The sequence below is a fragment of the Dermacentor variabilis genome, chromosome 5 (genome assembly GCF_050947875.1).
Source record: "Dermacentor variabilis isolate Ectoservices chromosome 5, ASM5094787v1, whole genome shotgun sequence".
In the NCBI taxonomy this organism is placed as follows: Eukaryota; Metazoa; Arthropoda; class Arachnida; order Ixodida; family Ixodidae; genus Dermacentor; species Dermacentor variabilis.
The window spans coordinates 47,340,742-47,363,103 of NC_134572.1; the positions used below are offsets into that span (position 1 = coordinate 47,340,742).

The 22,362-nt window shown below is 43.7% G+C and overlaps 1 protein-coding gene across 1 annotated transcript in view; it reads left to right on the top strand.

Annotated features, from left to right (window-relative positions):
• The window catches only part of LOC142583520 (uncharacterized), a 51,893-nt gene that overhangs the window by 2,279 nt on the left and 27,252 nt on the right, over nucleotides 1-22,362 (top strand). The window contains exons 2-20 of the mRNA XM_075694009.1: nucleotides 1,073-1,169; nucleotides 2,309-2,361; nucleotides 2,812-2,908; nucleotides 3,435-3,551; nucleotides 4,387-4,475; nucleotides 5,204-5,349; nucleotides 6,935-7,050; nucleotides 7,129-7,273; nucleotides 8,007-8,167; nucleotides 8,964-9,055; nucleotides 9,346-9,489; nucleotides 10,423-10,585; nucleotides 11,890-11,966; nucleotides 12,629-12,648; nucleotides 16,125-16,305; nucleotides 19,392-19,488; nucleotides 20,131-20,183; nucleotides 20,436-20,532; nucleotides 21,266-21,382. Of these exons, the coding sequence (XP_075550124.1) occupies nucleotides 1,073-1,169; nucleotides 2,309-2,361; nucleotides 2,812-2,908; nucleotides 3,435-3,551; nucleotides 4,387-4,475; nucleotides 5,204-5,349; nucleotides 6,935-7,050; nucleotides 7,129-7,273; nucleotides 8,007-8,167; nucleotides 8,964-9,055; nucleotides 9,346-9,489; nucleotides 10,423-10,585; nucleotides 11,890-11,966; nucleotides 12,629-12,648; nucleotides 16,125-16,305; nucleotides 19,392-19,488; nucleotides 20,131-20,183; nucleotides 20,436-20,532; nucleotides 21,266-21,382 (2,062 nt within the window). The remainder of the gene's footprint in view (nucleotides 1-1,072; nucleotides 1,170-2,308; nucleotides 2,362-2,811; nucleotides 2,909-3,434; nucleotides 3,552-4,386; nucleotides 4,476-5,203; nucleotides 5,350-6,934; nucleotides 7,051-7,128; nucleotides 7,274-8,006; nucleotides 8,168-8,963; nucleotides 9,056-9,345; nucleotides 9,490-10,422; nucleotides 10,586-11,889; nucleotides 11,967-12,628; nucleotides 12,649-16,124; nucleotides 16,306-19,391; nucleotides 19,489-20,130; nucleotides 20,184-20,435; nucleotides 20,533-21,265; nucleotides 21,383-22,362) is intronic.

The window sequence follows — 22,362 nt, forward strand, 5'->3', positions numbered from 1 at the left end:
TTAAGAGCAGCTTATTGTTTCTGAACCAGTTCGAGAGTGAGTAAATGTCTTTTTCGGAGGTTAATGTAGTCGCGAACAGTGTTGACAGTCTTTAATCGCTTTAAGTCGTTAGCGTATAGAGAGAATGAAGAGTGTTGAACTGCTGACGAAATGTAATTTATGAACAGTAGGAATAGAAGAGGGCCAAGAACAGATCCTTTTGGAACTCTTCTAGTGACCTCACAGCCGATAGAACTCTGTCCTTTAATGCCAACGAAGCACGATCTATTGCTTAGCTAATTTGATACGAGGACAGTGATGGAAGAAGGTACGTCCGTTTGTGTGAGCTTTGTAATAATTCACTCATGACAAACTACATAAATTCTTTTACTCAGGTCCGTCACTGTACCCTTCAACGTATACAGACCCGAAGTGCAGGACGAAGGCGCCCACGACATCTCTACTTAGTGGCGACTTGTTTCGTATTGTTGGATGACTGCTCAAGAACGTGTCTCCAAAAGGCTGAATCTTTAGAAGTACTAGCTTCACATGTGCTATATAGATGGAATTATCACGCTTGTGAAGAAGTTTAGAGAGTGCCCTGTACAATTTAAAATCTATATGCCAGTGTGCCGAGTTCGTACGCTGTGCCTTCCTGTGGACACGGTCTTTTAGCTTCAAAGTTGTTTTCAGTTCAAGAGAAAACCAGCGGGGAAATTTAGAGCGTTTAGCACCTTTTAGTGGTACGAAGTTCTTAATTCCATCGTGAATAATATTCCTGAATGCCGTGACTTGGTCCTTAACATCTATAATAATAATAATAATAATAATAATAATAATAATAATAATAATAATAATAATAATAATAATAATAATAATAATAATAATAATAATAGCCCTCAATGCTTGATGCGTAAGATTTGCTTGCCCTTTTTTTTCCCCGCGCATTTACTTCAGTGTCCTTAGGCAAAAGCGATTTCGTTTTCTTTCATAAGCGGCAAACCTCCATTTGTTGTTCATATAGAAAAATCATGTGCGAGCACGCCTGACCATTTTTTGTTTGCTCTTTTCATTGTCAATTCAATCGTTGCAGATATGTTACACGGAATCGGAACTACTGGAAGAACCAAAACTTGCCATCGGAGCCCTTCTCGCTCATCTTCGGTGCCACGTTAAAGCTTTTCACGAGCGTGAGTAAAGACCTAAGGGTGTGCAAAAATATAAATGTAGTAACATAACGGACTCGATCATAACAGACCCTGTGAGCATACCAGACGGAAGCATTTATTTATTTATATAATTTAAAACAACGGTGTTCTGTAGGTACGGTAAGCACGTGATTAAGAAAAAAAAATGAAATAAAATTATGGGATTTAACGTGCCGAAACCACGATTTATGAGGCGCAGCGTACTGAGGGACTCCGGATTAATTTTGGCCACCTGGGGTGTTTTAAAGTGCACGTAGTATTTAGTTTAGCAGCGCCGTATGTAGCTTAGACAGAATTAACACACATACAAAAAATGCATGTTTACTTTACTTAGACATGCATTTTTCGTAAAAAGTGTGCTCCTTTCTAATATGCGTGCATAACGAAACTACAGAACAGTCTGTTTAAGTCACACACACACACACACACACACACACACACACACACACACACACACACACACACACACACACACACACACACACACACACACACATATATATATATATATATATATATATATATATATATATATATATATATATATATATAGAGAGAGAGAGAGAGAGAGAGAGAGAGAGAGAGAAGAAAGAGAGGGAAGATTATTTGAGGGACAGCCGAGGGGACAGCCTGAGGTACATGTACATGTCCTGCACCTTGGTATGCTTTGCTCAAAGGGCAGAGGAGGGTAGAAAAAAAAAAGGGGTATAATGATTGCCGATGAGTACAGGCAGTTGGATGTGAATATATCCACCTTCATGTTCATGCAGCCCATTCACAGTTGAATCTCAGCATGAAAGAAGCCGTCTTAGCAACTATGCGAGCCCGCTGCTAAAACGTAGGGGCATTACTTTATTATGAAACGATTGGGCAGAAAGAATAGAGATGTTAGTGCAACGTGACATGACAAGGTTCCGTTGCAACACTTGAAAGTAAGCATGAGGGCGTGAATACGTGGTGAACGTGCTTTCAGGTATGATATTAAAAACAATGCGTAGATAGGATTTTCGCAAGTTCTCTGTTATTTCCCTTGACACGTTCGTGTACTTATTGAGTTGGAGAAGAATGCCGAGCTGGACTGCAACAGTGCGATTACGTTCTGAATTTGCTTTAATTTGCAGCCAGTGCACGAGCTCGACCTTGCTAGGTACAAAAAGTACGGAAACCTTTTTGGGTAAGTGTACTTTCTGTTTCGCATGGTGGTTGCCTGTACATAAGACAGAATATGGCGCGAAAAGCTCATATATTCTCAAGGGAGAGACACACAGACACACAGTGCGCCAGTGTATCTGTGTGTCTCTCCCTTGCGTGTGTCTTTTTAGCGCCCTGAAATCATGGTTTTCCAAATCGCAACAACTTGCCCAAGAAGATGTATTACTATACATTCTCTCTTGCCATGAACGAAATTACTCCAAATTTCACGGTGCCGTAATGGGTTGCAGTGTCACACACAAGTGGTTGAAGTTAATAGCAAAATATAAAGTATCAAGGCGTAACCCGAACGAATAGATAACAAGAAAATCTAAATAATAGGAGGCGATAAGTTGCAATGCATGTTCTAATTTTGGTGATACGTACACTGACGGCAATGCTTTTTCTTCGCAAATTATTTCATAATGCCCAGTGCTTTCGAAATGGGCAAGCCCATCCTGTTCGTAGCGGACCCAAAGCTGGTGAAGCAGGTGCTAGTCGACGACTTCTCGTCCCTGCCTAACCGAAGGGTACGTAAAAATCGAGAATGCTTGCGCGAATGTTTGCTATACAAAAGATTCAAACTCATCTTCAAAATTTGTGCTGCACAACGTGCCTCGATCGAGTTTAAAGTAACATGCAGGATTTCAGATCAGAGGTTACGTTTTTATATTGCTTAAACTTCACGCATTTATTTAGCCGCCTTGACATATCTGTGTACTGAACTGCACTCAACTGCACTCACAAAAACAATGACACTCGTTTATTTCGTACTTCAGCCGCCTATTTTGTCGAATGATTGACGTTGCGATCGACGCGACAGTAAACGTAGCGAAGTTATTTTCAAGAGTCTATCTTTTTGCTGAATTGCTTTTACTGGCGCGTCGACTTCTTGCAGCATGCGCCACTTGCGCCAGCATGACTTCTAGCGTGAACAATAAAAGAAAAGAAGTACAGCTGAGATAGCGAGAATCGTACGTTCGTATTTACAGTTATTTAATGAATGTCTGTTTACTGAGCTTTCGCTCTGCCCCTTTCAATTCTGTCTTGTTACAGACGCTGAGTATCAATGAACCGCTCCTGGACAATATGATGAGCATGGCCCCAGTGGAAGTGTGGCGAAAAGTTCGCATGGGTTCGGCACCGGCGTTCTCTACTAAAGTGCTGCGAAAAGTGAGATATCTCGATTTTTGCACTTTACTGTTCGCAATTTAGGCGGAGCTGCACAGATACCGCAGTTCTGTAAGCTCTATCTGTTAGAGAATCTCAAGCAGGCAAATGGGATGTATGCATTCGCAGCTTTCGTGAGATTCTTACAACATTCACGAGAGGTTTGCAATAGATTGACTCACAAAACAGTGGCATATGTCAGACAGACGTAATTGCACCAATTTCGTTCGCGCTGGATGTGTTGTCAGGCGCAGTCTACAGAACTGCGATATCATCTTTTAGTGTTATGTTACAGATTTGTAAACTCGAGATCAGTGTTTTGAAATTTCGCAACTTTGAAAAGTTAGAAAATATGTATGTAGTAAATTGCAAATGTGTTTGCCACCATTACCAGATTTTAACTTATATTGCATGCGGCAAGCCTTATCATAATCGACGCAGTGGTTGCTGGGAAAGAAGGTTTCTCTGTTTGGCCGGGTAGCTTTTTTTCGGAGCTCTATTTGCGTCGCTTATGTGTATGAAACTGCTGATTGTCACTAGAGAACAGGGACGCTTATAGAATTTCCCTTTTCCGTAAATGTGGTGATGATGACATCACTCTGACATTACGAAAATAAAGGTTGTCAGCGTATTTGGCTTGTTCTATATGAAAAAAATACAGCAACTAAACCGTCAGAAACTCATTAGGGTGATTATTTCGGGGTTTTCAAATGCGCTGCAATCACCTCTGACCAATCTTATTTATGTTTAAGCAACATATATGTATATAAGTTCCAAACAGGCGTGGTAAACTTCTAGGCCGTTATTTTGTTCCATTTTTTCTCTTCAATACATACAGATGAATGCCTTGATTGAGGACTGCGCTTTAATGACAACGGAGCACCTTAAGAAAGCAGCGTCTAAAGAAGATGACATCGATGTCAAACAGTAAGGGTCCCTGCTATCCTGCTATTTGCGAACGAACCATGGCGGTGTGCTGCCCGTTTTCAGTGGTCTGATGCCATATCTGTAACGATTCTGAATCGACAAGTCATTTCTTCCTAACATGCTGTCGGTTTATAACCGAGATAAAATCGTGTTTAGACGTTTCTTTCCGACGATTATTTGTTATATTATATTGCCTGGTTTTACTGCGACAGCAGTTATACGGACGCTCTCGGCACTTTGGCGCCGCCGCCGCCGCAGCCGCCGTGCTGTCCGGGTATCGATGGCTCATGCGCGGCCGCATGAAGCTTCTGCGTCCGCGTGATTGAGCCAAGCGGGCGCACCGTCACGCTTCGCTCAATCTGTTCGATATACGAGCAAGAGCAGCGTTCTGCCTTTACCCTTCTTTGGGGCATCTGCGTTAGGCCCGAGTAAATGTTTCACGAAAAGAGTCAATAAGGAATTCCTAATGACTACACTGAAGAATTTTCTGAAATTAGCTAATGTGATAACTGCAGTGAAATATCAGTTTTTTGCGTGAGATGGCTGCATTCACTTACTGGGTGTGCCGTGAGTGCATCTTCACTAGAGCGGCACATGTATACTACTATATATTAAAAGAGGGGCAATCAAAGTGCTGCACAGAGTTCGATGCCATGCATGCGTGATCCTTTTAATCCATCTTCACAAGTTAACGGATATTATATTTAATTTTGACATATAATATGCAGGCTATTCTGGGACTACGCGTTGGATCTGATCGCGAAGTGTGCCTTCGGCATGAAGCTGGATTCTCATTCGGACCCAACGAACGAGTTTGTCACCCAGTCAAAGCAAGTCCTTTCTCAACGCTTCACCCCACGCTTGTTTGTGATGAGTGAGTCGGTACTTGACCTTTCTTTAAAAAAAATTCTGTGCCATACTGCGAACAGCTGCTTTAATGTCTTATTCGGCACCGATACTGTCCGACGTGCTGAAGGCCCGGAACTGAAACCTCCATCTCCGCTTTCCCTGCAGAGAGGGTATCCGGAACGCGCACTCACACACACCTAGTTTTTGTCTTCACACACACACGCGCGCGCGCGCGCGCGCGCACGCACTCACGCATGCACACACACACACACACACACACACACGCACACACACGCGCACGCACACACACACGCACACACACACACACACACACACACACACACACGCACACACGCACACACACACACACACACACACACACACACACACACACACACACACACACACACACACACACACACACACACACACACACACACACACACACACACACACACACACACACACACACACACGCGCGCGCGCGCGCGCGCGCGCGCGCACGCACTCACGCATGCACACACACACACACACACACACACACACACACACACACACACACACACACACACGCACGCACACACGCGCACGCACACACACACGCACACACGCACGCCCACGCACACGCACACACACACAGACACGCGCGCACGCACGCACTCACGCATACACACACACACACACACACACGCAGACACACACGCGCACGCACACACACACACACACGCACGCCCACGCACACACACACACACACGCGCGCGCGCACGCACACACACACACACGCACGCACGCACGCCCACACACACACACACACACGCACGCCCACACACACGCACGCCCACACACACACACACACACACACACACACACACACACACACACACACACACACACACACACACACACACACGCACACACACACACACACACACACACACACACACACACACACACACACACGCACACACGCCCACGCACACACACACACACGCACACACGCACACGCACACACACACACACGCACACAGACACGCGCGCACGCACGCACTCACGCATGCACACACTGTTGGTCGTGCACATCTCCATTTTCTCTTGGCTTGAGTTATCGCTGCATTCAGAAAAGTAATTATATTTTCTTGAGGTGTTGCATTTCACGGTTCTCACATATTTTTAACGTTGTAGCCTTTTCTGTAGATTTAAATCAAGAACTTTTGTGTTTAGCGAAAAACAGAGTATTGTGCTACAGCGCACAGTACGATTAAATTTTGAAGCGCATTTATGAGTAAAAGTTCAAACTGTTCCAAGTGCCTCCCCCCCCCCCCCCCCCCGCCCACTTTATCCGTGAGGGGTGTGGTTGTTTTATTGTTCAAGGGAAGGCACACGAATCTACAACCGCAGACTCTTGACTACCGTATCTTGAATCTAGGAATCACTATGACATTACGCTTCCTGTTGTGGCCAGCACAATATTATAACGCCCTAGGCGGTCCTGACGGAGACAGTATAGTCAGTTCGATAGCTATTTTACAGGACGTACATACCAGAATCATGCTTAGGCAAATTTATTCTACAGGAGAATTAACTAGAATTTTTCTCTTCTTACTATCCAGTTGTTTTTCCAGCCATGGCAAAAAGGCTTCGCATCGCGCCAATGAAGCCAGACGTAATCGCTTTCTTCAGAAATCTTTGCCAGAACATAATGAAAGCCAATAGAGACGCCAAAACGGTGAGAACGCTTTAACGCGCATCTTTAACTGTAATTTATTATCTTAATTTTGTCTATTCTTGTGTACTCTATGTTCAGCACCATGAAAACTTTCTGCAATTGCTGATTGACGGAAAGACAGGACAACTTCACGCGGATCAAGAAAAAGCTTTTGAAAGGGATCATCGGCTGTTCGACATCAGTTCTGATATCAAGGCAGATGCTCCATCATCCTTAGACATAAGTATGGGAATTTCTTATTATTTGTTTAGCTGCACCTTATTCTGCTGACTTGCATTTCTAATGAGAATAGTCTGTCAAAGTTATTACGTTCACATTTACTCCGCAAGGGGCTATCTCCGCAAATGGCAGTGAAAATTTATGTGCTGATTGTTGAGGTATTTGTGAACTCTTAATTACGGTTAGGTATGGCAACAATAATTCATTGAAACCCTTGTCTACACTTAGCTAGGGTAACTATAATTCATAGAATAATTCATGACAAAATAACTTACAGAGGATGAAAAGCTTAGTCATAGTGAGAAATGCGACATTTGGTCGACAAGAGTTCACGTGTAGATGACGATTATAGATTTAGGTGCTACTACTTGTTCTGTATGCGTATATTTCTCATGGTGAGCACAGATATTACAAGCACTGTTTCCTTGGCGCTTCGTTTCCTTTCTTTCTTTCTTTCTTTCTTTCTCTCTTTCTTTCTTTCTTTCTTTCTTTCTTTGTTTTCTATTTTTGCGCTATGATGTTAGGTCACGAAAGACGTCTTTACAGTTTTAACCAAACATTCAAATATTGTATCCTCACGTGATCTTCGTAGGGATGTTTCAAAACAATGTCACAAGAAAATACTCGCTAGACAAAATGTGTGTGCAAGCTTGCAGCGTTCTATGAGTAACGAAACCTTGGCATCAACTGTCTATATCGTATGCACGGTTGTATATAAGGCTACCTTGTTCTTGCAGAGTTAACGGAAGACGAAGCCATGGCGCAATGTATACTGTTCTTTCTGGCCGGTCAACAGAAGGCTTCGACCGCAATAGCCTGTGCCCTTTACCTGCTGGCCATGCATCCAGAAGTGCAAGATAGGCTGAGGAAAGAAGTCGATGAATGCTGTATGGTCCATGTATGTGAAGCAGTTTGACATTGATTTCGTTATTGCCCTAAGCGTGGTTAGATATGTATGCCAGAAAGCATTGTATATTCAAACTGTTGTGGGCAAAACGTTAGTGCAAGTGATAATCGGTTAAATAGCACGAGATATTGAGGTTTATGCTCTCTATATTAATCAAGGGTTGCCTTGACACGACTTTCTACGTTTTGAAGTTTTTCTTGTAGCGCAAAAAACACGAGGACGTAGAAAAGAAAACAGACACACACAGGCGTGTTCTTCTTATAGCGTGAACGCACTCATTAAGCCAGTTCTACAGAAAATCTGCATTCAAAACTTACATTAAAGTCTACAACTGTGCGTGACAATCGAACAAAAACCATTAAGACTGAAGGGTGTAACAGACCAATTATGCACGGGCACTGTAAGGTTATATGTGAATTGCACGTGCGCGTCCACCCAGGACGTTTGCCCGCAAGCATAAATAGTAATGTGACACTACGTAGTACGTTTACAACATAAATAATGCTTAATAAAACGTAACAGTAATGTAAGAACCCTGCAACAGCAGGTTATAGTAACTTGGTAACTCGGTAACTATGAGAGCACGTCGCAGGTTTGGATCGTAAACCATTACGTCCAGAAATCGGGAATGACGCCTGTGACAGTAACAACCCTTATCTAGACAGACGTTCGTCGCACTCACAAGAATCATTATACAAAAATCTTTGTACTCCAGGAATGCATACAAGCCTGTTGCTTTTAGTGTTTTTTTTTTCTCAAATATGTGCCCTGTATTACTGCTTCCCAGGGGGATCGCCCTAGCCTGGATGCGATCACGAAGCTGAAGTATCTTCACTGCGTTGTCTCGGAGACTCTACGCTTGCACCCTCCCGTATCGCGGTAATATCGCTGTCTATTATTTAACTCTGATATCTGCTTGACTCAATAAATTCTGAGAAAGTCTTACTAGAAGTGATTATGCATAGTTGACATCACGCCTCTTTTCAGAAGGCAAAAAATGAAGATAGTATCTGTAGCACTATTTAGATATGTCGTACTATATGCCACACATTCCTTAAATACCAAAAGAAACAAACAAACGAGCAAACAAAGAAAAAGGGTTCGATGGCGACTCAAAGTAATGTCATTGATGAGCAGACTCCGATATGGTTGTTGCTTCTTCATTTCAGACTGGAGCGATCGCCTTGTGAGGACTACATTATTGGAGACACCGGAGTGAAGGTGACAAAAAGTGACATCGTCGCAGTTCCCGTTCATGCCATGCAGCACGACCCGCAGTACTTTCCCGAGCCGTTCACCTTTGACCCAGAAAGGTTAAGAGACACTTTGCATAATCAGAGTCCCTTCCAAACTTATGATGCGCGTTATTGTGCCATTTGGTGAACAGAGGTCACGAAGGACCACAAGCTGTTGTAAATGTTTATTCCGTCTGCACTGCGGAACTTTTTGCGTTTCTGCTCACAGCCATAATCTCATGTATTGCCTGTGGAGGGCCAGGCGCGGTGCTGGTATCTCCAGCCGCAGCTGTGGGTGCTGGCTGTGTGTATCGCCACCACTGCGAAGAAGTATGTTGATCTCGTAGTAACTGTTGCACGCAGGTTAATGATTGAAAATAAAGAAAACCTTCCTAATTGATTCGGGAGATGTTTTAAGGAGAGGAGATGCTTTGGCTGTAAAGAGGGACAGGTAGTGGGAGGATAAAGTATGAGTTAGTGTGTTCTGAAGTGGAAGGATGCGTTACAAGAAGCAAGCTTCAGAATACCAGTACGAGTCCAGACTATCGGGCTTCAGTCTGTCGAGACGTCATGACCGTGTGACGGTCGTCTACGCTACACGCTGTTCACAGTCATTACTTGTAACGCTATTTCCCTATGGCGATACCTTTTTTGGAGGTAAATCTTGTGTCTCGTTCTGGTAAAAGTTGCTCTATTATTACCGTGAGCTGAGCACATAAATCTGTACGCGCATATAACTTAATACGCATGACTATTGCATTTTGCAGCTAAACACTATGAGCGAAAGAGTGCGCAATTGGAGGGGAGAACACAGCGTTGCATGGTCTCACTTCTTTCGTGTGTTGTTCTTAGTCGAAGGCTGCACGCTGCAACAAACGTCGCTCGGAATAATGAAAAAAAAGAAACAAATTTTCGCTTCCTGCACTTGATTTTTAACAGCTGAAATATTTAACAGCCATAATCATGCACGGCCAGTCGTCGCATAAAGCTTCTATGTGGGTGTTGTTGCAGGTTCAACGACGAGAACGTGGGTTCTATCCAGCCGTACACTTACTTGCCCTTCGGTGCTGGACCACGAAATTGTATTGGCATAAGCTTCACCCTGCAGGCGATGAAGCTGTCCATCTTTCACACAATTCGCAATGTGCAAGTGGTGCGGACTGAAAAGACCAAAGTAAGCGCCACCTCTTTGTTTCTTTAATTAGAAACTATCTGCTGGAATAACAGTGCCGTAAAATTTCATTATTTTCCTTCGTTGAGAATTCTGGACCGTCAGCATGACATAGTGAAACACTGTGAAACATTCCCGATACTTGTATGCTGTTTTCTTTTTGTTGATATGCCTCACGCAAGCATAACACCAACTTGAGCACCTTACATGTATGCAATTTGCGAGTAGGTGGGTTCATACACGGTAGACCAAATCGCCGACTTATTGTGCGAGCCAAGAATGAGGTTTGCTAGTTGCAACTAATCGCGTGTCGAAAATTCCATCTGCGGTGCCAATATGCGCCGCGTGATTCGGTGACACCCAACTCTGTCACGTTCTGTCAGAGAAATCAGTTGGCGATGCTGTTCGTATGTACGAACCCAACGGCCGCACTAACGGCCACGTATGCCGGAATTTCTTCGACGTGATTTTATCTCTTCATTTATCATCGCATTCATCTGGAATAGCCTGCACGTTATAGATGTACCACCAAAGAAACCACTCCAGTTTTCTTAACAAAGCATATCTCTCTTTTTCAACGAGATTTATCTTTAACGCATCGTAATTACGGCTAGCATGAAGCATAAAGCTTTCCTTATTTTGTTTTCTTGTGTGTTTTTCAGCTCGAAATATGAGTTGGCGTGAAAAGTGAAAATCTGAGCAGTTTTGAAAGAAGCTTCTTTTTCTTTTTTTGTACTTCATCCTGTCTCATAATAGTAAGACTAAAGAAAAGTATTTTTTTTTTAGCATTGTTAAGTAGACTTCTGATATAACACTGCGTGATCGAACTTCTTAGTGCTTAACAGCACTATGAGTAAAATCTACTCTAAGATGCAGCTTATTTACAATGTATATATATGCTCTGCTATAGGTTTCGTAATCATCTGGTCTATATTAATCTGAAAAGTACCCATACTTGTTTTATTATTGTCTGCCGAGCGTAATTCGCGCCATAATTTTAGAAAGTAGCAACGTTTCAAATAAGCGCTTGTTCAGTTTTATTCTCTCTTCCTTGTCGCATTTGGGCTGATATTTTAATCACCCCCTAATTTATTGTAGTTTTTCAGCCGTTTTGTCATCACTTGTCGCTGTCACCCCCGTAATTATTATGTCGCGATTATGAGACATGGCTTCACAATTATTGTGCGCGTGTTGCATAAGCATAGGTATTGACGAGGGCTTAGATATATTTGCCTTTTACAGTTGTTGCAGTTTAGTAAGCAGAAGCAATGATTTTGTTTTAAATGAAAGACTGTTCTTGTTTTCAGGTTCCTCTGGTGTTCCAAAATGGGTTCAGGCCTCTGACGGCTGAGGATGTCACGTTGGGAATCAGGAAACGTGTGTAGCGAGAGAGGCATGGTGTTTTGTTCGTCTCGTCTTCATCTCAGTGGAAGCAAGGGCAATCAAAAGAGCATCGCTGCAGATGGTTCGACTGCTTGCGAATAATGTGTTTTCCCTTACATTTATGGTGCTCTGTGTTATCGCACTCCCTTGTGAAACGTGCGACCGTGCATACTCCATTCCGTCGTTGTGAAAATAAAGCATTCAGATGTATCAGCGAGCTGTCTGATCGTGTAAAGGCCTACACGCAAGAGAGAGAGAGCGAGTAAAATCAGTGGAAAAAGAAAGATGTTAACCAACAGATATCATTGGTTTGCTACTCTACTGGGGAAGGGGAATGGGGGCATGTAAGAAAGAAAGAACAGAGAAAAGGAAGCAAGCGAAGGAAAGAAATGAACAATGCAGAACTGTCTATGTGGGAGCTGTCACACAGACTGCGAAGGCGCCACACAGTCATACACAGTGTATGTGCATGTCCCACTGAGAAATAAAGCATCCCACAGTGCACAGCCACAATTTGTCGCACAACCCGGTGTTTTTAGGCAACGCAGCAGCGCAAGCGACTCGCACTGTCGTCCGAATGGGTCAGTGTTCAAGAGTTTTTATTTTCTGTGAGTGGGCGCTTGCTGACAGCGCTGTGAGAGTGTCGCTCCTTCCTGGTTGAAGCGAGGCCACTCGCCGAGAAGGTGCGCGAACGCTTCACTGCTGCCGCAAAATTCCCAAAGAGGGCTATTGACAATCGGAAGGAGAAAAGAGTATGCATTTGAATATGCTACTCCAAGCCATAGACGGGCTAAAAGGTTGGAATCACGTCGTGAGAGGTCGGTCAGAACACGAAGCTGTAATTTAGGGTCCAATGTATGAAGGCGTGTGCTTGTAGATCCGGATAAGCCCACTGGTGCAATGTTAGGTGACGTGCCAGCGCGCGATTTTTTTTTTTTTTGTTGTGTGCATCTTGATGGAAACATAACTAACGCCGTTATGGGAAGATCGGACATTGGGATGGAAATTTGGGCATGTTGGTATTGTATATCTACGTAATAGGTGCGACAATGACGACACAGTCTAAGTGCTTTGCATGTGTCGATCTATATGTGCGTCGTTTTCGCGCCTGTTAAATAGAGCAACAGATCGAGCAGATGCGTCCGCTTGATCATTTACATGTATGCCGCAGGGACTAGCCAAACACCGAAATATTATCTCGTGTTCTTTGTCAATTGCTCGATGGTGGACTTGACGGATCTCGACGACGAGCTGCCCATGTGATCCGTGACGTAGAGCCGACGGTAAAACCTGGAGGGCTGCCTTAGAATCACATAATTAAGATTAACCACAGATGGGGTGGCTACTCAATATTGATATGAAGAACTGCATGGAGGGCTACCAGTTCAACAGGTGTTGTTGATGTTAGGTGAGACGTTCTGAGCTGTATTTTCACACATCTTGTTGGAAACCTCCACCGCGGCAGCTGAACTCGTAGTCGTCACTGAGCCATCTGTGTATACCTGTAGGCAGCCATTGTGAACCTCATATGATAGTGGCACTATGGCCTATTTGAGGGCAACCGATGACATCTTAGTTTTCTTCGTGGTACTCGGTATAGTGCGCTGCACTTCAGTTCGGCACAGACGCCATAAAGGCGAGGACGGTCTTGCTGCCGGCATCTACGTAGTTTGAAGACAATTGCGTGCAGTTATATCACTGAAACTCGCCTGTGGTCTTTCTGCTGGTAAAGAGACAAGATGATGAGAAGGTAACCGGGCAACGTGTCGAATATGCGCCTTGAGAAACATCGAATGCCCAAAATGCGCATACAGTTATAACGACTCGTATTGCCCGAATTTTATGCACTAATTTCAATTCACTTCAAGTGCATTCTTATTTTGAATATAATTAAAGCGTGAGAAGCTATCGAACCGTAACAAGTATATAGTCTGTGAGCAGTCGAGTACAATAAAAATATTTCATAATGTGTTATCGTATCAGGAAACTAGAAGCATTCACAAACAGTAGGTTGCAAAAGGCGCCCTCACTGTCTACATCACATTATATGAAGTAGTCGTAGCCCTAGAAACCAGTCATCCTCATAATGCTTACATTTTGCCGAATAAATTTAATGAGCAGAAATACTTTTCTTGTACTTTGCTCATATAGATGCGTTATAGTCATACACCTGATATGTACTGCTAGGACGCTGTAATGCTCTACGATTACAATATCCCCGAGCGTATTTCTTTGCCACGTAGTTTTATCCTCTGCTAGATTATGCAACAACATTGATCATGCTTGGCTAAACTGAATTTCCGTGAATGAAGTCGACACATATTTTTCCGTGCTTTTCTTTCTTTTTCTTTCTCTGGGTGATGGAGGGGGGGAAGAGAGGGTGGTGCTTTCGAAAACATGGAATGGTATGTGGTGCAGGCACCTTTTTTATTACCGCTACTCCGCGCTCTCTGTTCGCACACACATAAATGTTTTCATGTCGTGAGAGTGCGGTAATAGCCTCTGACAATATGAAGCTTTGGGGAACCTCTGCGGCCGCGGTCTTATTGTTTCGTTGATACGACATCAACGTGAACGAGTCGAATCAGAAGTTCGACCTGACCCAGCCCTACATGACCACGTTTACGTGCATCTTGTCAACCTATCCTTTACAGGCGGGTTGGCAGAACTAGCATCGATGATAGCTCGGCCCGACCTGCTAACGTTTACATGGTATCAGCGACCGGTTTTCGGCCCGACACGCCAACTCGACCCGATCTTATCAGGTTCGTGTAAGCGCAGCTTATGATCCACCTAACAACATACCGATGCTACCATGCGCCGACGTTGTATTTTCCTTTCGAAAGAAGCTGATGCTGGACAAAAAAAAAAAAGAAAAGTCGTGTTGGTCACTTCGACGTCAGAGAGCGACGTGAGCCCATAATGGTCGCTCGTCAACAAGCACGACCCCGTGCGCAACGTGTTCGCGTGCGGGCAATGAGCAGCTAGCTCAAGGGCGAGTGTTTAGCAGTCGTTTGCTCTTCCTCTGCCCTCTCTCCCTCTTCTCTGTCTGCGCTTCCGTTACTTACATTAAGTATCTTTGCTGCTCGCAGAGCCCCCATCTCCTCGCCATTTCCTTTTTTTCTTTCTTTTTTTTTTGCCCGATTGCTGTTTGCTTCCTAATGGAAGGGCAGCCGAGCGCCGCACAACCGGTTCTATATGTCCTTGGCCGTCATGGAGCGGCCGTAGCCAGTTGTAGCCTCAGGTGGCTACAATTGCGCCTTATATCGACGCAGGATGTATGCCCAATGTCCGCTTTGTGCAGTTCCTAACGCGTATTTCAGTCACCTGTTTTCTTGCTTTGAAATAATGTAGCTTTTTGCGTCGCTCTCTGCGCGCCTTTTGCAACGCGTTGTAGTGCTCCAACTTTTTCATCTCCTTTTTAGACAGGTATCGTTTGGCATGATAACACCGTTAGTTTAGTGCACTACACTATTTATATATCTGAAAATTGCCTTTCTTATTATGTGGTACTTAGGAGATGTCGGTGCCTTGAAGTAGGCTTGCCACTCCTTTTCTAATGGAACAGCATATAATAGAATGCTAAAGGGAAAAAGTCGCATAAAAGACGCTAAAAGTTCGGTGTTAACCCACATAATTAGGTTAAACACGCTCAAACTAAAAGAATGGAATAACAAAAATACGCTAAAGACAGCTCACAAAAACTGGCACTAAAACAACGAAAAATTTAAGTCCGCTTATATAAATACATTAATGCTGCGTTAGCTCATTATTCCGGTGCCGCAAGATTGTCACGGCGTCCGAAACAGTTTCAATGCTCGACGCGCAACGTTTGATATGTGTCGGTTAGTGTGCCGTCGCTCCGGCGTATATAGTGGCATCGAAACGACGGAACCTAGCTGCCTCGCGGCCATGAAACGAGGGCGAGGCCAGCCGAGTGTCGTCTCCCTTGCTATCCTCTCTCTCCCGCTTTTTTTTTTTTCGCTCGCTGCAGATAGCAACAGACCGCGTCGTTCAGTTCAGAAAGGAGTTTGCCCGTACAACTCAGTTGCGACGTGGACGGTGCAGAATGGAGACGTAGTAGATTTATATAGCGTGTGCGGCAAAGGAGTGATAAAAAACGTTGCTCCTGAAGCTATGTGGATGCACCGCTGCTGAGTGCAGACGTTAGCGCCCTTCGACCGAGAGGAAGAGGCGCCCACTGCCGCGAGAAGCCTTGTCAACCCGCCTACAGGCCGACTGTTGAAGCTCAAGTATATCAGCGGTTGCCGTATGGAGTTGTTCCTCGGACTGACGGAATGGGCGGTCCTAGCGGGGACAGTTTGTGTTCTGATTTACCTGTGAGTACACACCTTTGTTTGCCTAAATGTTAAGAACAGTTGGAGCTCTACGAATGCAGCCAGGCTCCGGGTGAGCCCGGTACAACCTATTCAGGAGAGATTAAGGCAGCTGTCACTGTTAGCAGCATTTGTATTTTTTTACATAAACGCTTTATTCACGAGTTCGAGAGGAGATCCTATATACCGATAACAGTGCATTGTCGCGAGTCTGCATGTTTTTCATAACTGTTATCTATTGCCCAAAAATTGATACGAGCACTTATAACATAGCGGTAGGTATTTGTGCGAATTTGGCAGACCACCTCTTTGTTTTAAGGGACTTAAATATTATACGTGTAATGAAGGCACAACAGTAAAATACGTCAATCCGTTTGGTATATTTATGTATTGGTTTACTTGTCATACTCTCAGTGCCAGAGACATTATAGAGGGGGAGTGGTACAATATTTGGCACATAGTAAACAACAAATACAGTAATAAAAGAACAAAGAAAAAAAATAATGTGAAATACTAAAGCTTCTTACTACACAGTATTACATGTGCCGTGAAAAACAAGCAGGAAATGCAGAACGTTCTTAGTTCTACGATGTTTGTTAAAGTTTCACTAAAAAGCGCTTTATCACTGGTAGTCACAATATCAGCAGGAAGGTGGTCTCAATCTATAGACATGCGAGGCAAAAATGGCTGAAAAAAAGAAGTGCCTTGTGCGACATACATCAGTTCTAATTTTATGACAGTAATCAATACGATGCGATACATAATGTGGACTTGTAGAGAGCTGTACATGCAAAGTAGGATGATTATAAAGCCTGTGAAAAAGTGCTAAGCGTGCAATCTTGCGGCGTAAAAACAGAAAAAAAAAGGTCAAGATTAAATTTCATCGCGGCGATGCTCACGGTTCTGTGATAATTAGAAAAAATAAAACGAAAAGCGTTGTTGGAACAAATTCTAAGGCTGTAATTAGATGATTATGTCTGGGATCCCACACGGATGCAGCCTATCCTAATTTAGGCTGTATTAAAGGTTTATGCAATAGGTGTTTTAGATCAAATGGAGCTCTAGAAAAGTTACAGCGCAGATACCCTAGCATACGGTTAACGTGGTTAATAACGTACTCGATGTGACCTGGGTTGGGGCGATAGGGACAGTCAGGTATTTGTAATAATTGTCTGCTTCAAGAGGAAGGTTATTTAGGTAGTAAAGCGTTGCCTGAAAGCGTTCTGCCGGCCGTACCACGCTGATGGGCACGCCACAGATCGCGCAACATTATGTTAATCGTTTTCGAATGCTAGCTAATGTGCGCGCCTCCTGAATTTACCGACAGCGGGTGCTAAATAGGTAAATATTATGAGGTCTAGAGATAACATTAAGCTAGATTCTCGTAAACTCCAGCTCAATCGTTATACTTTCCTCTCTCTCTCTATTTTCACGCGGCGATGATTAAATACTACGTGTGCACGGTCGCGCACACATCAACTCAGGAATGCCAGATTGTCTGAGCAGATTTGAGGTTGAGTGCTAGAGGACTTTTGTTCACTGTATCGAAACGAGCCAGTGACACGCCACCGCGATGCGTGCGGCATGATCAAGTCATCGAATTATGAAATTAATGTCGTCCTATTTACCCCAGTCGCGCGGCACACGTTAGATCGGCATCGAGCCCGATAGGGATTCCTTTATTCGTCTATAAATTCTTGGATTCGCTAGCTGATGCCTTTTTTAGTAGCAACATCAGTTGAACTTGCAAGTCTTTCTTTTATTGCGCTTGCGAATAGTATTGGGAAGCATTCAGACATACATAACGGCCCAATTGTAGGTAGACTAAGTGAGTCTCTTGATTAATGAGCATGTATAGCAACAGCAATGAAGTAGTGGGAGGAGCAGTGCAGAACCCGGTGCGAAGGACGCCACTTGTGCAGTCGGCTGCCTAGTAATCACTCACTGAATGAATGCCGTTCGCCCTGTTTCGTTTCACGCTGGTGACACCTCTTGATCATTCTGCAAGCCTCACGGGACAGGGAAGCATGAAGAAACACTTGACAAAGGACAGCAGCGAACATCCAGTAAGAACACGCGACACAAAGGCGTGTTCTGTGTCCATGTACTTTATGTCGACAGGTTGATTGTTATAATAAAATAATTCCCCCAAATGCCGGACGTAAAGGAAGTTTACAAATAACGACTTTATTCAACCTCAATCACTTAACGCGGTATATTTGTTTCAATTTAGGGTCGTCACGTATGCATTATAAAAATTTAAAAAAAATGTTGGGTAAATCTACCATGAGAATTTTGTAAAAAGTATTTCCATGTAAACTCAGACTACCTAAGCAATGTTACAAGTAACACTTGCCGTTTCTGAATACGTTCACTATGGCGTCTATAAAGATAAATGTTTCAGAGTTCATTTCACTACTAAATCTACCATCATAACTATATACGTACAAGAGCGGTCATTCAAACGTCCACATTTACGTGGGAGCAGTGGCACATCTTTACAGCCACCTCTTATATGTGTGACGTTTGGCACTTGGGAGCAACCCCGTCCTTTTCGAAACACTTGATAACTTTGGTAATGGGATATTCTTTACTTGAATTGCTGAATAGATTGCTTCACGCACTTATTTGTGTACACGCGTTGGCATGAACATATACAGACGAGGAAATTTCCAATACTTTGTTTTTAAATGTTCCCAACAAACTTCTCTCCTCTGCAATGCAAATGATATAACATCGGCATATAATGAAAATGCATGTTTGGAAACATACCTGCAGCTTTGCTAAACACGTGAAGCGAGGTTGATCACCCCTTTGTCGACCTTTAGTGGGTTGGGTTATGAAGTCTAAACAACACGGAAGTTCACATAACGATGTAGGTTCGAACTGAACAACAGAGGTAGAACAAGGAATGTCGCTGAAGCTATCGTTTCGACAAGCAGACTTCGTCAGAGCCATGAAGACAAGGCCTGATGGAGGCAAGTGCCTTGTCTAAACGCTGGCTCAAGCGACGTTCCCTGCTCGACCACTGTCTCGAGTAACTAACGAGTAATCGTTAGTAGCCTTGATCTCGTACTTGAACTTTACAGGTACGTGTCACGGAATCGAAACTACTGGAAAAACCAGAATGTCGTGTCGGAACCATTTTCCTTTCCATTTGGCGCCAGTTTGAAATTGCTTCTCAGGGTAAGCATATGGCACTTAGAGTTTAGCACGTAGAAATTTACCCCTGAACAGTAGTGCCTTTGCGCTACATTTGTATAACTGTATCGTTTTCTACAACTCGAGCTGATGGCATGCAAAATCGATGGGGCGTTAATTGGCCTTGCTGTATAAGTACCCGATACGTACGTGTGCAATATAGTATACGAGCAGACTGCAATGCCTCACTCATATTTTATGGACCGGGCGGGACGGTCTCTACGCGATTTGTCGAGAGTGCAGCTCCAGTCGCGTGTGTAATATTTTTTTTATCTCCAGTATGAATGAATGACATTTTTTAAAGCAATAGGTTTATTTATGTAGGGTACAAGAAAATTTTTTAATGATACAAAGGATTTAAATTGCTTTACTTGATGCTTATGTCAAGCGGTAGCGAAAGTAATTCCAGTAAAGCAGGTGAAAAAGCCCACCCAGAAAAATGGGCACCTGTTGTAGTTTTTAAGCTCTGTTCCTATAAAGCAGCAATTAGTGTTCGATTAAATACCACGGAAGTCAGGCGGCTGCCATAAATGAGTCAGTTGGCAGAGGCTTAGGATATATGTGATAAAGATTTGTCACGAGCATGCGCTCGCAAGTGTAAACAAGTGTGCTTGTTCAAACTTTCAGCCCATGTGCCACCTTGATTCTGAAAGATACCAACGATATGGAAGGGTTTTCGGGTGAGTTTACTTTCAAATGCGCAACCTTGCCAATTATTATTAGTATTATTTGATTACGTCATGGTTTGGTGCTTTGTGCTTATTTATACGGGTGACGCAAAAACTGCTCCCGAGAGCCTATATATAGGCTCAGCAGAAAAGTGAACCCAGTCATGTTGCGAGTAGCCGAGGGCGATTGTTCTTTAACAAAGTGGATGCAATTTTCGATCGTATTTTTATGATGTTTACTGACACACCTCTTGTTATCCGCAGTACCTTCGAAATGGGAAAGGCCGTTTTGTTTGTCGGAGAAGCAGAACTGGTCAAGCAGGTCCTAGTCAACGATTTTCCATCGTTTCCCAACCGAAGGGTACGTATAAACGTGGTCAGGTTGTCACAGCGTGTCAGTCTGCCGATTTGTTTTTTTTAGCCAATCAACTGTATTGACTACGCTCCCACATTGGAAGAAACAAAGCCGTTGATTAGGCCCATTACACGTGCTAAATAAAAGTGCACCGATGTTTATCCTTACCCTACTGTAAATGCGATTGTGGTCGCCGTGCCAGAAGACGCAGAGACGAATGTTTTTAGCAAGTTGCCAAATTTTTTAGAGTTCACTGAGCCAACCTTGAAAGTGGACGGTGTCTCCAGTACAGATTCATGCTGCAGGTTCTCGTACCCTCCACTTGGTTGGTTATCTTGCAGCTCTGGAACACGAGCCTCTCGTAAACTTGCGTAGGGGCCCTGAAAGCTGCCCGTGTTCTTCCGGAAGTGCTGTGGGAACATATTGGAAAAGCACGTTCCGTATGACCCTCATCATGACCCTTAAACGAGGAAACGATAGTCTTCCGAAACCTCCCGGAGTGCTTAGCCGGCACCACCGTATACATTTCAATAATCGCGCAGGATCACTCGACCAGAAGTCGTGATTATCCGCTGGTTCAACCAGCTCTCTCGCGCAACTAGACTTTGGCGACATCTCATGTTATAGTTCGTTCCATGTTTTTCTCACGCCCTTTCTTAGAACTTCATTAGTTTAGAACACTATAGCTATTTAGTTCAAATTTATTGCCTGCTTCCTAACTGTAACTTCCCTTTTGCAGGCCGTAAAGTTCAACGACCCCGTCCTGGACAACATGATGAGCATGGTGCCCTTTGAACGATGGAGGGATATTCGCATGCCAGTGGCGCACGCGTTCTCCACTGGAAACGTGAAAAAGGTCACACATTTGTTGAATTGTCGTTTGCAGGTTCTCAAATGTAAATTGAAAATTCGCTGATATCAGGGAGCTGTAGCTACCTTGTACGTTTCTAAACGAAAGTCTCTGGATATTTTTCAGCCGTACCTGACCTTATTCTCATTTCAATGTAGTGCAGTTGCAACTTATTTAAACCAAACGTTTTTTATGTAAGGTGGGCATATAAATTGCGGTCATGCAGCGAATAGCTGTCAGAACGAGCTAAAATGGGCAGCATGTGTCGTCTAAAAGCAGTCGAATGCATCGATACACTATCATAATGTCAATCTATAAATCCTGCTTTCAGATGTGTATACGTTCGCACGAACTGCGCAACAGATGGGACGGCAAGAAAGGAATCTGTGGTGCAGTTCGTAGCAACGAATGCGAACCAACTGCCCCGCTGACAGTTTCATCATGTGAACTTGGGACATTACATTTCTCTTTACGTTCTGGGCGGAGGCTATCTTTGTTAAGACTTGTAAAACAGAAGAGCGTTGAACACACCAGGGGTGCTATAACGTAAAGCTATTCCAAACTTTTGTATTCCAATTCTGCAGTCAGTCCTGCATGATTGGTCAAAAAATTTTCGGGCCACCCCCACTTGGCTTGTCTCTCACGCGACGTCACGAAAACCGCGAAAACGCCCCATCTGATATGATGTGCACACACTGTTTATGCATGAATGGACCGAACAAAAGAAAAATAATTATTTGTGATTCGACGCCTTTTTCGCCATAATACTCTGCCATTGATCAAGCGTTTTCGGGCTGCGCCCACTTCGCCTCTCTGTCACGCGACGTCACAAAACCGCGAAAACTAATTGCGTCAAAGTGACGTGTGCGCGTTCAAAACTCATTAATATGGTGAACAAAAGTGATTTTTTTTTTCATAATAGCCGGAGACTGCCCCGTTCCGAAAGGAATAGAAGATGGCTGCCCGCCGATTGCGCTGGCACTAAC